The 17,202-nt window shown below is 44.1% G+C and overlaps 1 protein-coding gene across 1 annotated transcript in view; it reads right to left on the reverse strand.

The window, feature by feature from the left end:
• Positions 1-14,177: 14,177 nt before the first annotated feature.
• LOC136587779 (unconventional myosin-XVB-like) overlaps positions 14,178-17,202 on the reverse strand; it is a 90,775-nt gene continuing 87,750 nt past the window's right edge. Inside the window, exon 44 of the mRNA XM_066586542.1 lies at positions 14,178-15,573. Coding sequence (XP_066442639.1) covers positions 15,511-15,573 — 63 coding nt within the window. The 3' untranslated portion in view covers positions 14,178-15,510. The remainder of the gene's footprint in view (positions 15,574-17,202) is intronic.

Here is a 17,202-nt window from a genome sequence, read left to right on the forward strand (position 1 = left end):
AATTAGTTGAAATTCAATGATTAGACCATTTATAAAACCTGCCCTGGTGGGCACGACAGGGTGGTAGAAAACCCGCCACTCAAGGGGTTAATGAGGCACAAGTTCTTATTTTTGGAGAATCTCTTATGCTTTCTGCTTTTTACAAAAAAATGGTAGTGCTTTTTTTTGGGAAAGACAGAATTGTAAGTCCTACACCACAAAAACACAGAACGTGGATGATAGGTTAAATATGATTTGTCATTCAACGAAACGAAGACCATAACAGGGAAATTGATGGTCTCATTTTCGGGGAAACACGGAACTTACCTAGCAGCCGGGATCCTGGCCTTTCTCGACGGTCTGCTACGTTCCTTTTCTGCGCCGGTCAGCCAGCACTCCTCGACCGCTGAAATTAAATAACTTCCTGGTTGCGACATTAATAAATCTGGCCTCCATGAAGCACATGTTTGTATTGGGCAGCGAGCATCGCTCTCAGACAATCAATCGGGGCTCAGAGAGCCTGCATGACTCCATTGATTTTCTGAGAGTAGTGCTACACACCCAACCTGAAATCACAGGTGCTAGTAAGAAGACAATAAACACAGCTTGGTTTTTCAAAAAATTTTATTTAAACCAAATTTTTATTTTTAAACCAAAAGACCTTTCACCATAATGAGGTATTCGTTTATAATATGGCCAAATATAGCTACTATCGATTTATCACATAAGCTACGTTTGACCATATTATGTAAGCTTGCAACCCATGTCAAGGGTCCTCATTAGGTTGTGAATCCCTAATTAACCAAAACAAAACACAAAAACACTAACTAAAAAAATAATTTGACAGGAAAAAAAAACAAAACGTAGTGTCGAAATGCCCGAGCCTCAGGCTTCATGGATAGAGACCAGCTGCCACGGAACTGCTTCCTGAGGAGTCAGGAAGTAATCTGCAAAGTGGTCTCTAACTTGAAGCAGCAGACCTAATCGTTGGTTCTGATCACCACCGACAACTGTTGCAGTTGAAGGAGGTTAATCATCTACAAGCGTTCAACCCGCATAATTGATTTGAAATGTAAAGAGGCAAAGGAATTGCCAGTGGCCAGGAATCTGTAACAAGAAGAAAGAATTTTTTTTTATAGCCATGCACAAAAAAACATGCAAAACACAAATTCAGGGGAACAAAGAATTAAGGACAAAGCAGAAACAAATTTTTAACCATGGCGTACAATTTACAGAGTACACTACCCATGTGAGCCCAAAGAGCTCCCATAGCTGTAGCTAAGCATGCATAGCTGAGCACACACCATTATGAGAGGGGAAAAATATAACAAAGTGCTGAATACTAATCAAAAAGCATTCAAAAAGAACAAAGGGAAAAAGGATAATAGAGCAAATTTAGCAAATGGAATAATCAAACAAAGGGAAGAACAGAACAAAAAGAAAAAAATAGAACAAAAGGAAGCAGACGCTCCTCAGGGGTGATGCTGAGCTGCATATATGTCTCCTGAAAGTTAAGGTGAGGACACAGCAGCTCTAGAGGCTTACTGAATGATTCTACGTTCATCCAGCAGAATGCAGAAAATTTGTCTTCATGTCTGCGAAGATCATTATATAAGGTGGCGAAATGACCCTTCAAGAGCGCTCCTGCACTATGGAGTGCACCCAAAAGCGACATTTCTTTTCTTTGGGCTTCCCCTCTTCCTTCTCCACTTCAGAGAGCTCATCATCGGCAAAGAACAGGTCGTAGATATTAGCCATCAAAGGAGAAAATTTCTACTCACTCCAGCTAATGCCATCCTGAACTCTGCAATGCTAAAAGCAAAATGGCTTCTAGGCGTTGGCCAGTGGGCTGGATAAGATGGAAGGAGTTTGGCTTCTCTTTCCGGGTATTTTTTTCTTTTTCCACGTAGATTATCCGCATATACATCCGTGCGGAAAAAGCCCACTCTCCGCGATCACCCAAAGCTTTTAAAAATCATCCTTAATCATTTTATAGATGATCCACAGTGCATCCGCTGCAGATATCCGCATTACAATGAGCGCATGCTAGAGACATTGGGCTTAAAAGTGTGATCTATCAAAGTAACGTAATATTTACCCCGTGCAGCAAACCTCATCGGAAAAAAATACACAATGTGAGAATTACACTTTTTTTGGTCACCCCGTTTCCAAGAAAAAAAAGCGATCAAAAAGTCATATGTGCTCCAAAATCGTACCTATAAAAACTGCAGGACGTCTCACAAAAAGCAAGCCCTTGCCAAGACGCCGGTACTCACCAATGACTGGCCAGCAGACCAACGTGGAGAGGACAAGATGGCGCCGGAAGAGCGCGAATCCCCAGGCTGCGCGCCAAGAGTTCCGGAGGACACCCGCTTGCTGCATCCACAGGAACAGCATTCATCACCGCAGGAGAGCTCGGGCGCCGGTCCGGGGGCGCGGCAGATCAAGAGGCCAGAGGAGTCACAGCGGCAGCCAGCCGAACCGGAAGTTCAGGCCCCACCACAAATCTCACCAGCCGACATACCAGGAGTCCAGAGGCAGGCAGGCATCGGGAGGCATAGTGGATTCCTCTGACGACCCCCGGACCCACTCCAGAAATGCTGCAGGTACAGGGAAAGGGAAACAGGCTAACCCCCTGGGGAGGTCAGGCCGGAGGGGAAAATCAACACTGCTAAAAGAGGAGGAGGGGGGAAGAGGAGGCAGAGTGGAGCTACAAGGCAGTTCCCAGTTACTACCATTAAAGCACACACAACCTCCCTGTTAATTGGGTTCATTGGTTCTGGGACTTATCCCACCTGTTGCCAGAACAGAGGCTTCGGGGGCTGGGACAAGGTCATTGGAACCCTCTGGCGGCCGTGGGGGGGCTGATATGCGCAGAGAGGGACTCTCTCCACCCTATTTGTTCTGGTCTTGGAATCTGGGGCTTTGTCTGCTTCCACTTCTTGCTCCTGGTCCCACTCGCTCTGACAGTCTGCTTAGCCTCTGCCTTTCGCCTACTTTCCCTCTCACTTCTACCATATTCCATTTGCATTTTTGGCCACGCTGGGCCTTACCTCCAACTGTTATGCTTGCTTGGACGCCACACATAATCTCTGCCAGATGCTGAGGGGAGACAGGGCCAGAGACTTGGACCCAATCTAGCCGTTTCCCCCAGTAGGGACTGCAGCAATTCACAGCTGCGAAGACGTTTGTCAATTGATAGCAGACTTTGCGTTGTGGAGTTGAGGATTGCATTGTGATTTCATGTTACTGTTGATTTATGTTATCTCTATTTTCCCTCCCCCGTTTATCCTTTCATCCATTCCCCTCACCCTACTCTTCCAGGTCACACTCCAGGGGGCAGGATCGCCCGGTGAAACCGGTCCGCAGAAAGCAAGATACAGCAAATTGGCGGTATGGCTCAAGTAGCCATATGTTCCTTTTACGCAAAGGGGCTCAATAGCCCTAACAAACAAAACCAAGTGCTATATACGCTCCACAAAAAATGTATCATGATCACTATGTTTAGGGGGACACATTTTCAACGTTCCGAATACCCGTATTGAGGTAGGAATAAGTTCTACCCTCTGTGGTACCAGTCCACGCATCTGGAGAATAAAACTTGTGGAGTTTCTGTAGCATTTCATAAATCAGTGGTCCCCACAATCCTGGCGCAGGAGGTTGACAAGAGTGGGCGGTACATTTAAAAAAAAAAATCTCTATCGCTAACAAGATATACACGGTTGCTAATATGTATTTTCCCAACCGGGGACAGGTGTGCTTTGCTTCCAGGGCTTTCTGGGGACTGTCAGACTTCGCAGAGTGGACATCGATCATATTGGGGGGAAACTTCAATATGTGTATGGACCCCCATCTGGACTCATCTACGGGACGCTCTTCACTCCAAGGGAGGGCCATCCACAGGGTTTAAAAGATGTTAGTGAGTATGGACCTTATTGATCTGTGGTGCATCCGAATAAGCGTGATTACAACTTCCATTCCTTGGCACACAATTCCTATAGTAGGGTTGACTATCTTTTTGTTTCCCATGGTTTGCTCAATGGGGCCCCACAGTGTTCCTTAGACATACTCCTATGGTCAGATCATTCACCGGTTTTTGCATCCTTGGGCTCGGGGGATACAGGGCGTCGGGCCCCATCGTGGCGTCTCAACGATAATCTACTTAAGGACGCTACCTGTATAAGTGATATTAATCCTTTCCAATCCAATTTGTATCCTGGTTTTCCTAGGGGGCTTACTCTTTTTCTGCCGTTATACAACGGCGCTATCTGCTGGCTAAAGCCCCAGTACTGCATGAGGTGATACGTTGGATAGGCTCTGACAGCAGAGAGGCTGGCAATATACAGTAAGAGAACCCCGACGGATGTCCTCCAACATCTAAGCTGTACAGCCTTAAATCATGTCTTCAGACGTCAGACAGTGGATTGGAAAGGGTTAATAGAGCTATAGAAAAGTTTTAAATTGGACCATAGTGCGGACCCCATCCTCGCACCGATAAAATGGGAGGCTCTGAGGTGCGTTTTGCAGGGCATATTTATTTCACATGGAGCCAGGCTTAAGAAAGAACATACAATACAGCTCATTTAGTTACTAAAAGAGCTTAGTGAAAAAGAAACGACAAACAAGTCTCGACCAGCTGCCGCACTCAAAGTCGAAATGTCGGAACTTCGACACAAAATTTTAGAATTTCTAGATCAAAAAGCTCTCTGCAGAAAGGATAAGTTTACAGCTGGCTATTATGAATATGGCAATAAGATTGGCAAGTGGTAAGCCAGGGCACTCCACCCTAGGATAGCTCATCCACACATACACTCCATAAATACCTTGGGAGGAGGACAGGCCCACTCCCCACAAGAGATCATGGAAGAGTTTTGTTTATTCTATTCCAAACTCTACAACATACTGGGACCCCGGGGTTTGCCGGATATCCAAAGCCAACGTGCCATAGTGGAATATTTAGACCGCAGTTCTGCGGGACTTCTCTCACAGGAGGAGGCCCAAGTTCTAGACCTGGATCTCGATGCAGAGGAGTTTGCACAGGTTCTACAGGGAATAAAGGTGGGGAAAAGCCCGGGTCCGGATGGGTATTCCTCCAGATTTTATAAGACATGTGGGAGTCTGATCTCGGACTTGCTCCTGCAGGCCCTTAACGCCGTCTCACGAGGCTGCCCCTTCCCTTCTCAAGCTCTCCAGGCGCATATTGTTTTGATACAGAAGCCAGGCAGGGACCCCATGTCGTGTGGCAACTACCGCCCGATTTCACTCATTAACTGTGATCTTAAAATATTCTCAAAAATGTTGGCGAATAGATTGAATCTCTTGGTGCCTCGTCTCATACATGAAGACCAGGTGGGCTTCATCCCGGGCAGGGAGGCAAGGGATAACACCATTAAGACCTTATCTCTGATAGGACAGGCATGCAGAGGGAAATATCTCCTATGTCTGTTGTCCGTTGATGCAGAAAAAGCGTTCGACAGGATCAGCTGGAAATTCCGTGAGGTGACCCTCTTGAAACTGGGCCTTGGGTCCAGGGCACTCTCCTAGATTATGGCATTGTATCGCGGCCCCCCTGCACAGGTCAGGGTTAATGGCAGACTGTCCACTCCCTTTTGAGATTAAGACTGGCACACGGCAGGGGTGTCCTTTGTCACCAACTCTGTATATATTAGTGATGGAGGCATTGGCTAACGCCATTAGAAGTAACCCCTCAATACAGGGAGTATGGATTGGGGAGTTGGAGCACAAAATCTCACTTTTTGCTTATGACCTCCTGATCTATATCCCCAACCCCCAAGTGGGCCTCCCCAATATTATGCAAGAGTTTGCCACTTGTGGCGAGCTCAGCAAGTATAAAGTGAATGCACAGAAATCAGTGATACCTAATATCTCAATTCCACAGAGGGAGGCGTCAGACATGGCAGCGGCATTCCCATTTCTTTGGGAACACAATGCAATCAAATACCTAGGACCCAATCCAGATATAGGATTTAAACTACAAACCATTTCTGTTGTCCCTTAGAAGGGACCTGGAGGGCTGGGCGGGGTCAGTGTCATGGTTTGGCAGGATGTGTGTCATTAAGATGGATATACTTACGAAGTTGCTATATGTTTTCCAGACTGCACCATGCTGTCCTCCAGGGGTCTTTTTCAATAGATTATGGGGCCTGATACTCACATTTATCTGGAAGGGGGATCTAGGAAGCTTAGCTATAAAAGTCTGACCAAGCAGAAGAAACGGGGTGGAGTGGGCTTCCCTGACTTCTGACTGTATCATAAGGCAGCAATGGGAACCTGCATATTGGATCTGTTCCATCATGGGTCAGACAATTATAGGTGTCCATAGAAAGAGAGAACAACCCCTCCGAGATACGCGGGGCTTTTTGGATCCCAGGGAAGGTCAACTAGGGAAGGATGGAGGCATCGGCCTTGATGGTCATTCTACTCAGAGCCTGGCGGGGAAGGGTGGGGGTGTTGTAGGATCTCTGTCCTGGGGCCTCTTCCCTTTAGTGGGGAATCCACAGCTCCCACCTACGTTAGGCTGACAGCAATAATAAAAAAATTGCTAGATGCTTATCACATGACAATGGTGTTGGGGAATGTAATTAGTTGAAGTGATTGCAGGATATTGCCCATCTGCAGTGGCCCTGGGGTTTGTGCTTTGCCTTGTAGTCATTCCATCCTAAGTAATTATGGGACTGTAATGTGAGATCTTTGGTTGGTCATGGTATATACAGGAATTTGCATAAACCACTATAGTGGCAGTACTGATTTTACAAGGGTGATTTCACATCTGCGTTGGGATCTACTGGTGGGCGTTCCACCTCAGATCCAGCTCGGAGTACCAAATGAAAAAGTACTGCAGGCAGCACATTCTCTTCTGTCTAATAGCCGGGCAGCTAAGCGTAAACCAAAGAGACCCCATTTAGGTTCTGTTCCATCCTGAGGCGGAGACTTCGGGATTACCCCCCGAACAGAGCAGGAAAGCGCAAACCCCAGGCACAGGTGTGAAGCCACCCTTACACATTTTGTAGTAATAATTCCATTGTTTTGGATGAAGCATTTCCCTGACCCAGAATACATTACTTTTTATTGCAATACTTATTTAAAGCATTTGCAAGGCAGCTGTCTCACCACCTAGCGGGGGATAACAAGGCACCGCTGCGAAGAACTGGTAAAGTCATAACCTTCTAAAGCTGGGGGACATAATGGTGATGATCGTTAATATAGTAACGGACTGTCCTATGTCCTTGACATAGCCGGCATGCTAAATAGCCCTGTAAATATGTGACCCGGAATGTTCCCACTCCCCAGATACACAGGTGCATCTGCAGGGGCTATACTGCATTAGCATGTATCCACATCTGGTCATATCCGAGGGGTGATATCCTCTTGAAAAATGACTCTTGTTGGATACAGGGCTTTTGGCATTGAATGGAATAGATCACATAGAATGTCAAGCTAAATACAGGGAAGCCTCTACAAAAGACCACCTCATTGAGAAGGTTCCCATTATCTAGACCTGAATTTCTGTGACAGATTTTGAATGCCTTAATAGACTGTATTTTCAGCCCTCATCTCTCCTCTCTTATCAGCTAATTCATAACTGCAACATGGATAAACTTTGTTGAGGTCATAAATTAGGTGATAAGAAGCTACAGGAGAGGAGAGAGCAGAGGAAAACAAAGCCGTCAGTCCAGCCTCACTGATCTATTGAGACGTAGACTGCAGTGTCTACACAAGGCTCAGTAAGGCTGAAGATAGACGAGGGTGGGGGCACAGCCTTCAAGTGAATGCTGCAGCCCCCTCATTCAAGCTATTGGCGGGGGTCTCAGCAGCAGAACCCCCACTGGTCAATACTTTTCACATATCTCAATCAAGTTATCTGAAAGTATAGTTACTCTTTAAGTAGCATGTGAATTGAATGAATCCTGTAATACTCTGAGCAGTTTGTGATACCCTGTTACTCAGACACTGTCATCTGGACAAGCAACTAATCCCTGCACTGAGTGTGCTAACATGAAGAAAAACAGACTGGAGTAATCTTCAAGATCTTCCCACCCAAGATGTTCCATGGTTGGTCAATTAAAAAAAAAAAGTTCCAAATGCCAAAATTTAATATACAGATTAGCAAGTTAAACTTCCAAACTCAGAGGCCTCTGGAGGGCATTCTGCGGCTCCAAATGAGACAATATTCAGACAACGGTAACTTCAGACGATGTGCTCGCCATTTATAAAAAAAATCTTTTAGTGAAAGAGTCGTCAATAGGTGGCGCTGCAGCAGACTAGGTCTACTGTGACAGACCTGCATGAGTGCAGTTCACCATTCGTCGGCATTTTGTAGTGATTACAGTGGACTCGCTGAGTTCTACGGTGAAAAACATGGTTTTGCAAATGGAGAGCGTTGTTGAAAACCACAGAGTACTTATTGAACATTTGTAGCATTTGTATAGCACCTGAATAGGCCATTGTCCGAATTTAACCTCATTTGGAGCAGCAGGACGCCCTCCAGAGGACCTCTAAGTTGGGGAAGTTTTAATTTCACTAACCCTGTACTTGGTTTAAGATTTCTTGATGGTGTTGGGAACACCTACTGCATTGATGTTTTATTCACAGGAAAAATATATCACGAGTGAGCCAGCCAGTCACTGCCAGCTGTGGTGACATTACTACGGCTGACACATCCGTGCAGTAATTGGCCAGGCTGCTTATGTGGCACGTCGGCACACAAGAACATAAACTGATGTTTCAGAAAGAAATGAACTATTTAGGAAAGGTAAATATATTAAGAAGTTTATTATTTTAGCATCATGGAAAAGTTTTTAATATATTTTTTTAAATCCCAAAAATCCCCCTTTGAAGGAGCACTCCAGCGAAAACACATTTTTCTATCCCTGTACCCTCACCTGATTGCCTGTCACCATCTGGAGGCCTCTTCTGTATACTTGTATACTCCAGCCATGCAACCCCCTGTATGATGCTTATCAGGCACCATCTTCATAAGGAGATTTTTTTTTTCTTTAACTTTCACTTTCAATCAGTCCCATGACATATCAGCACAGCATTAGCTGAGGCTATACCATTTCTGCCTGCTAGGGTGGACAGTTTACTTTATTGCCTTCTATATTCACTTAAATACACTACAGGCCATAAGTATGCAGTCAGGAGCTATGATCTCCTCTATTATACTTGTGTGATCAGTATCTGTTCTATGAGTGCCTGCGGCCCCCTCTAGGCAGCTTCTGTGGTAGCATTCATGCGACAGAATCACACAAACTGTGAAATTGACTACACAATGAATACATAACTGCAAGTAGATATGAGGTGGCCAGAGTTGAGATCACATGACCATCTAAAGAGAAAGTAGCAGATAGAAAGAAATAACTAACCAAGGTAACACTAGCTTACTAATATGTACTGGGGAAATAGCTATATCCATAGTGAAGGGGGGGAAAAAATCACCATCGTGGCCCTTTAAATCCTACCTAAACGTCGTATCTATATTGTGGAATATGGCTTTATAAGCGCCACCCTAAATATCATTAGATTGATGGTTATTTTATATAATGGTGCTCATTGGATAATGAAATGTTTTACAACTTGCTAATATAGTTTTCAGTTACCATACATAGGATTTCTGCTTGCTGCCAGTGAACAGAAAAGTTCTTTACATTCAGAGCCTGGAGGTCTTGCTGGTAATATCCAGCTGGCACAGGAGAGCTGTGATAATAAGACCTGATGAGCGCAGGTTGTCAGCCACTTCCACGCTGTGGATGATCTGCAGTAACCACATGTAAACTGCTACTAATGAACAGGATGCATCTGGACTCTTGTTTTAATTGGCATGTCCAGCTACAGAACTGCAATTAGGGGGATCCCTATGCATTTACTGTACAGTGCCTGCAGTATGTATTGGCCCTCTTCTAATAGGGTTGTTCCATTCTGGAGCTCTTATGGCATATCCATACGGTTCATTATTTTGTCGACCACATATATGGTGGCTTTTTAGACTTAACATTACAATTTATCATTACTAATTATCATTAATGATGTAGCACACTTAATAAACTAGATATAATACATAATGGTTAAAAGATTTCAGTGCAGGCTCCTTTGCGCCAACTGGTGGGTGACAAGATGGAGAGCACTTCTTACAGTGCTGTAGGTAGGATGCTGAATGGACGGGATGCCCACCATGGATTCGGTTCTTCCAGCATCCCTCTGCAGGTTTTCAGCCTGAATATACTTCCTATGTTACCGTAGATGTCAGAAGATAGAATTGTTCCCCAACGTCACTCATTTTTCCCTTCTTTCCCTCAGTAAAGGAAGAAGCTCAGAAACTGATCAAGATGTTTTTTAAGAATCGGACAAGGTGTGAGAGTGAAACAGACTGGCAGGAGCTGCTGCATGCTACCACCTGATGGCAGAAGACCGGCATGTAGTGCCCATCCTGCTGACTTCTATGCACTTACAGGCTACCTCATGGCCAGTGTCCTGGGAGGGGGCTTATTGTTCGCAGTACTTGCTGCTCTCACCACTTATTAGAATGAAAATGGTTTTATAGGAAGAAGAAATATTTAACTTCTGATTTCTGGGCTACAAGCAGACCCGTTACTACTTTGTATTATCCCTAATGCTGCAGTGACATGGACAGGTAATGCTCCCTGTCCTGTCTCCATTACAACTGACCTGAGCAATACTGTACATGGTGTCTTGTTTAGGGTCCTTCCCTTCTTATTGTCTCCTCTAACTATTCTTAAAGCGACCCTTCAGGCCTGGAGAAAAAAAAAGAATTGCCAAACCGCTTCTCTGACTGTTCCATGAATACTGTGTATTTAGTATGCATTGGTAGTCCAAGACCGTGTTTCTCAACTCCAGTCCTCGGGGACCACCAACAGGTCATGTTTTCAGGATATCCTATGGTAAGAACACCTGTAGCAATGTCTGAGGCACTGACTATAATTACATCACCTGTGCCATACTGAGGAAATCCTGAAAACATGACTTGTGGGGGTCCCTAAGGACTGGAGTTGGGAAACACTGGTCTAAGACACTACAAGCTCATCTAACTGACCAGCACTGATCAATCAAAGCAGATGTAGCGTCTTATACTAGTGAAGCCGAGGTGGTCATCTTTGTTTCTCCAGGCTCGGAGGGTCGCTTTAACTGAAGTGCTTTAGGTTCTTTAAAACCAAAGTTACAGACCTGATCTGAAGTCAATCTAAGTGGACTTCCCTGTAGCTGCTGCTAGTTCTAACCTCTACAATACTGCCATCTAGTGGAGGGTGGTTGCTCAATAGCTATAGTATTCACAGATCTGATCTGTTCCTGCTGCTACTATTTCCTCACTTTCATCTGTCTGTTCAGATTTATTCTACTCCCTCCTTCCATGACAAAGACTTTGACTTTTCAGGTATTTTATTTAACATTTGTTGCTTTTGGCTGGGAAATAGTTTGTCTATAAATGGAGACAATAGAAATTATTATTTAATATTAAAATTAAATGTTTTGTTTTTATCAAGCCATCGTAGCGCCATGATTGTTTTCTATACTTCCAGGGTCTTTGTATATGTTTATGTACATGAGCGACAATGTAATAAACGGAGGACTGGAAACTGCCTCTCTGTTCTAATGTGACTGTCTGCTGCAGCAATCTCCTGTAGCTCCGCTTGGCTTCAGTGTTCTTTCTTCCTTCCCTCTCCCATCATAAAGTAGTAGGACTTGTGATAAGTGATCACAGGAGAGGAGGTGGACTTCTATTATTTGGGCACTATAGTAACATAGTATGTAAACCTGAAAAAAATAGTTCCTGTTACCCCCCAATGTTGATTCAGAGGAAGGTGAAAAAAACCGAATGAGGTAGAAACTAAATCGTTTCAGGAAAAAAAATTCCTTCCTGACTCCAATCTGGGATCAGAATAATCCTCTGATCAACAACCCTTCTGAAGTGATCACTGATATAACATGTAATATTGTAACACTGAAGAAACACGTCCAGGACCCTTTTGTGCTCTTTTAGTCAGTTTGCCATCACCACATCCTCAGGCAAAGAGTTCCACAGTCTCACTGCTCTTACAGTAGAGAATCCCCTTCTATGTTGGTGTAGAAACCTTCTTTTCTCTAGCCATAGAAGACGCCCCCTTGTTAGTCACAGTCCTGGGTATAAATAGAGGATGGGAGAGATCTCTGTATTGTCCCCTGATATATCTATACATAGTTATTAGGTCGCCCCTCGGGCATTTTTTTTTTTAACTTAGGAACCCCAATTTTGATAACCTCTCTGGGTATTGTAGTCACCCATTCCATTTATTCCTTTAGTTGCGTGCCTTTGTATCCGCTCAAGCTCTGAAATGTGCTTCTTGAGTATCGGTGCCCAAAGCTGTACACAATTTTCCATGTGCCCCTACCCCTATTTTGATGCACCTCATGATTGCATTTGCTTTGGCAGCAGCTGCCTGACACTGGTTACTATTATTTGTGTACTGTGTGAAAGTTCTTTACATTTTATTGTTTTTTTGTTTTTTTTTTATACATTTTTTTAAATTTATTTTTAAAAAATGTAAACTGTTTGATTTATAAGAAGCAGGTCACCTTAGTTTCCCTTCCAAATAAAAAATTGTAGCAGGCCACCACAGAACTTAGAAAACCCCTTATAATCAGATTTAATTCTTTAAGTAGGGCCCACCCGGATAAATCGGAGGCAGAACAGGCGGAGCTCTTATTGAAATCAATGGGAGCTGCACCTAGAATAACAAGCGCCAGACACTACACAGGGGTCGGAGCAGCGGCTTCCGCTCTGACCCCAGTGTCTCCCGGCAGGCGCTGCCTGGAAAACCCCTTTAGCCCAATTCTGTCTAGCATTTATAGCAGTGGTATGATACTGTCACAATAATGAACGCATTTCCGAATAATCTTAATGCTTTATGTCTGAAAAGATAAAACAAGGGAAAAAAGGTATTATTTCTAGCATTGTATGATGGCAAAATTAAAGGAGACTTCCATTACATTGATGTTGATAGCCATGTCCTGAGAATAGGCTATCAATATCAGATCGGTGGGGTCTGACTCCCAAAAACCCTCGCCAATCAGGTGACTAAAAGTGGCTTTTGCACTGCCACAGGTGGCGTGTCTATGGTTTACAAGGCACAGCTCTGTTGGTATTGCAGCACATGTCCGTGGTACTGCAGCTCAGCCTTACTCTCTTTAATGGGACTGAGCTGCAATACCAGACAGAACTGCTACAAAATCTATAGCATCGCGCCTGGTGAATAATAAAAGGGACACGCAGAGCGCAGTAGCTGATTATGGGGCTGTTGGGAGTCAGACCTCCCTATCAGTCTGATATTACATATGTGTATGGGAAAGATTACATGACTATAAATGCATAGAAGACTGAAAAAAAAGCTATTTCTGTTCTAGACGGGGTAACCAAGAAAATAGTCGTGTCATGCATACTTTTCATATAACTTAAGACCCCATTTACACTTAAAGATCACTCAAATGATAGTTTGAGTGACAGTTTTGAGTGATCATCTTTGCATACTTTATAGTAGCTAATTAGCTACTATAGAGCTATGCAGGCAGAGTGGGACACAGCAGTGGCCACTAATAGAACAATACAGCTGTTTTGCATAAGCAAACAAATGTATTCTTCTCAGCCCTGACTCCTAGTGCCCCTGCTGTGAATTCACAGCAGGACACAGGCACAGGGAATCTTATCAGTTCAATCAGCTGAAAACAGCCTGCTCTGCTGATAACAGCTGATTGCTCAATTCTAGCAAGCTAGAATTCAGTGATCAGCCACTCGTGCACAAAAACTGCACAATGTCAGTGCACAGACTGCTTTGAGCGATTTTTGAGCGATTCTCGTTGTGTCCAAATGAGCCTTTACCCAGATGTGACCATAATATCCTTTATCACTATGAGCTCAGAGACGCTATAGAACAGTCTGATGTTGGAAGCGGTGAAGGTCATTTCTTTACATAAAATAGGCTTCTGTATTCATTAGGCATATGTAGAGTTCATCCATCGACCTCGCCATGTGTAGGGGCATATATGGGTAATCCTGTAGAGGGAGAACATCCTCTCTGCTTCTCATAGACACTGACAATTATGTTGTATCCCTCATGGTGTTTGTCTATCTGGCGTTTTTTTTTTTTATAATGATGCTCTATAGTCAGTATATTGTTTAATCACTTTAATACTTTACATCGTAGCGTTGGAAGTTTCCTCAGTGAAGTACATACAATGATATCCGATTTAGTATTTGCTGCAGAAACCATTTTAACCAAAAAGGCAGTTTATAATGGAGGCTTCACCACAGGCTCCGCGTCACATTAACACATTTCTACTTTTACAGAATTCTGTCTCCGTAAGTACTTGGTTCGGGTATTCTCAGTTTGCTCCCTAGAACATCATTCTATTGAACTGGACGGTGGCCTCTATAGCCGATGATCTTCAGCTGCTGAGACTTTCCGTAACACAATGGATACCAGTTGCAGAATCCCTGAGCTAAAGCCTTGCGGATAATCAGAGGCTGTAGACATGGCCGGCCTTGGCTACATGTGTCCCTCCTCATCACACATGGTGCTGGCTGCCAGTTAGTAGGGGGATCACCAGGCAGATGTAGGATGGGCGTGATCACCTTTCTTAGGTCCATCCAGCCAGATGATCATCCTTTGTGCTGCAACATCTTGTGGAGCTACATGAATCATCCTCCTCCTGGCTCTTATCTCCTCCTCTCTGATGATCCGAGGTGCCGCTGTCAGCCCTTCTGCATCCCCACAATACAGTCCCTACGTTCTGCTACTGTATTAGTGGTATGAGCTTGGTTTAAAGGGCTGTATTTATGCTATGAGCTAATTTCTGGTATTGTATCTATGTACCAAGAGTGGTTCATGTTGTATTTGTTATGAGCTTGGTTTTGGGGTTGTATCTATGTTGTGAGCTTTGTTCTGGTACTATAGTTATTTACTGAGTTGTTCTTGTGTGGTTGTGCTGCTATCTTGCTGCTTTTTGCACAAGCTTCAGTCAGACTGCCTATCAGTGCAATATATATGGAGTTTTCTTATGATGGGAAGGCCACAGTGAATCTGCACAGGGTGTCATCTAACCTAAGGCAGGCACTGGCTCTAGACAATATCTCCCTTTCTGTAGTGTAGACTATTCAATTCTTAGCCTAGTCTGTGGCCACAGTCTTGGTGGAATATGTACTTGTTCATGGCCTGCTTTATATTAGGGAACCCTCACCCATGTATTACTGTTGACATTTTACTAACTCTAGATCATGAACGTAGGATATTTACCAACAATTAGAACTTATCCATAAAAATTAGGTTGTAAAAAAATTGCGCAGACTGGTATGCATCTGATGACTACAGTGTAATGGACTATGCTCAGAACTTGAAGATTGGCGCAACTGATCCTAGCCTAGTGGCCCATTGTGAAGACACCAATGGCGTTCCCAGTTGACTTTGAAGTAAGAATAATCTTTACAGGCAGTCATTTATGTTTATCTATAAAGAAGCTTCGCACTCAGTGAGCAGCCGTGTCCTGGGTCTCTATGATTAAGGCCATCGTGTGGTACAGCTGCTTAGCCTGTAGGAGTAAGAAAAATCAAAAGTTAGAACATTCAGTGTTGGCTGACGTCCCCCAGCTAAAGTTTACATGTTAAAGTGACCCTCCAATCCTGGACAAAGATGGCTGGAGCGGTTCTCTGACTACCAGATGCATACTGTACTCTAGTATACATTGGTAGTCCAAGATGCTACATGCTGCTCTGACTTGCCAGCACTGGTCATGTAGACATCACTGGTCAATCAAAGCAGGTGTAGTGTCTTTGACTACCAGAGAAGCGGTGTGGCCATCTTTGTCCAGGTCTGGACGGTCACTTTCATCTGCCCAAACCCACTGAGATCTCAAGTCTGGTGAAAAAGAATCTAATCGTCATCTGCAGATGGCAACAGCCTACACAAACGTGACTTCATTTTAGCGGCTGATTTACGGCAATCCTGCATTTCTACTGAATTGAAAGTGAAGTATGCTATGGTCCAAATCCCTATGGTCAGTTCAGCAACATCACAGGGAATCCCGATCTTGTGGCTGTAATACAGCTGTTTGCATGAACCAGACAATGGGGGTCATTCTATTATGGCCTATATCTCAGTATGTTTCTGGTAGCCATGTTCTTTTGAGAAATAGTCTTTGCAAATGACAACCGAACGTGACTCTGGAGTACTATATAGTGGTAAAGACTAGTAGGGGAAGCAGGTGGACTCTTTGTAATGCCATATGGCCCCCTTCACATGCCACTGTCTTAACCTTAAAGGCTGATTTAGTCACAACGATAATCGCTCAAAAGATGTCGCTCAAGTGACTTTTGTGTCATTTACAGTGCAAGATGAACCCTCAAGATGAGCGATCACCTTGCGCTGCCAGCGGAGGATGCAGAAGACAAGCGGGGTGTCCCTGCTTGTCTTCTGCATACAGCTGTTCCCCTGCTCCAGCGCCCGGCTGTTATACAGCCGAGCGCTCGGATCGGAGGATGCAGAAGACAAGCTGGGTATCCCCGCTTGTCTTCTGCATCCAGATGTTTTCTGCACAGAGAGCCCGGCTGTTATGCGCTCCGTGCCAGGTATGGAGAACAGACCTGGACTGCTCTGTTCTTCATACCCAGCTGTCATCAGACAGCGGGATACAGCTGAAGCAATAGTATCAGCTGTATCCCGCTGTGAATCCCTGATAAGGCTCATCGTTGTCTTTCAACAACGCTGAGCGAAGGCATAACGAAATCTGCACAATGGGCGAACATTTACACACAACAATTATCTCTCAAAAGACGGCTTTTGAGCGATAATTGTTGCGTCTAAATGGGCCTTTAGTGACCAACCTTTTTTTTTTCATTTTTGTCCCCCCCCCCTCCTTTTTACAAAATCATAACTTTTTAATTTATCCATCGCCTTAGCTGTCTGTGGGCTTGTTTTTTGCAGGACGAGTTGTATTTTTCAATGGTACTATTTAATGTACCATATAATGTACTGAAAAACTAAAAAAAAATTCTAAGTGGCGAAAAATGCAAAAATGAAATTCTGCCATCTTTTGGTGCATCTTATTTCTACGGCGCACAAACTGCAACAAAAATGATATAACTTTATTCTAGGGGTCAGTACGATTACTAAAATACCAAACTCATGTAGTTTTTTGTTTTGCAGTAGTATTTGTTTTTTT

The sequence above is a fragment of the Eleutherodactylus coqui genome, chromosome 13 (assembly GCF_035609145.1).
Source record: "Eleutherodactylus coqui strain aEleCoq1 chromosome 13, aEleCoq1.hap1, whole genome shotgun sequence".
NCBI classification, from domain to species: domain Eukaryota; kingdom Metazoa; phylum Chordata; class Amphibia; order Anura; family Eleutherodactylidae; genus Eleutherodactylus; species Eleutherodactylus coqui.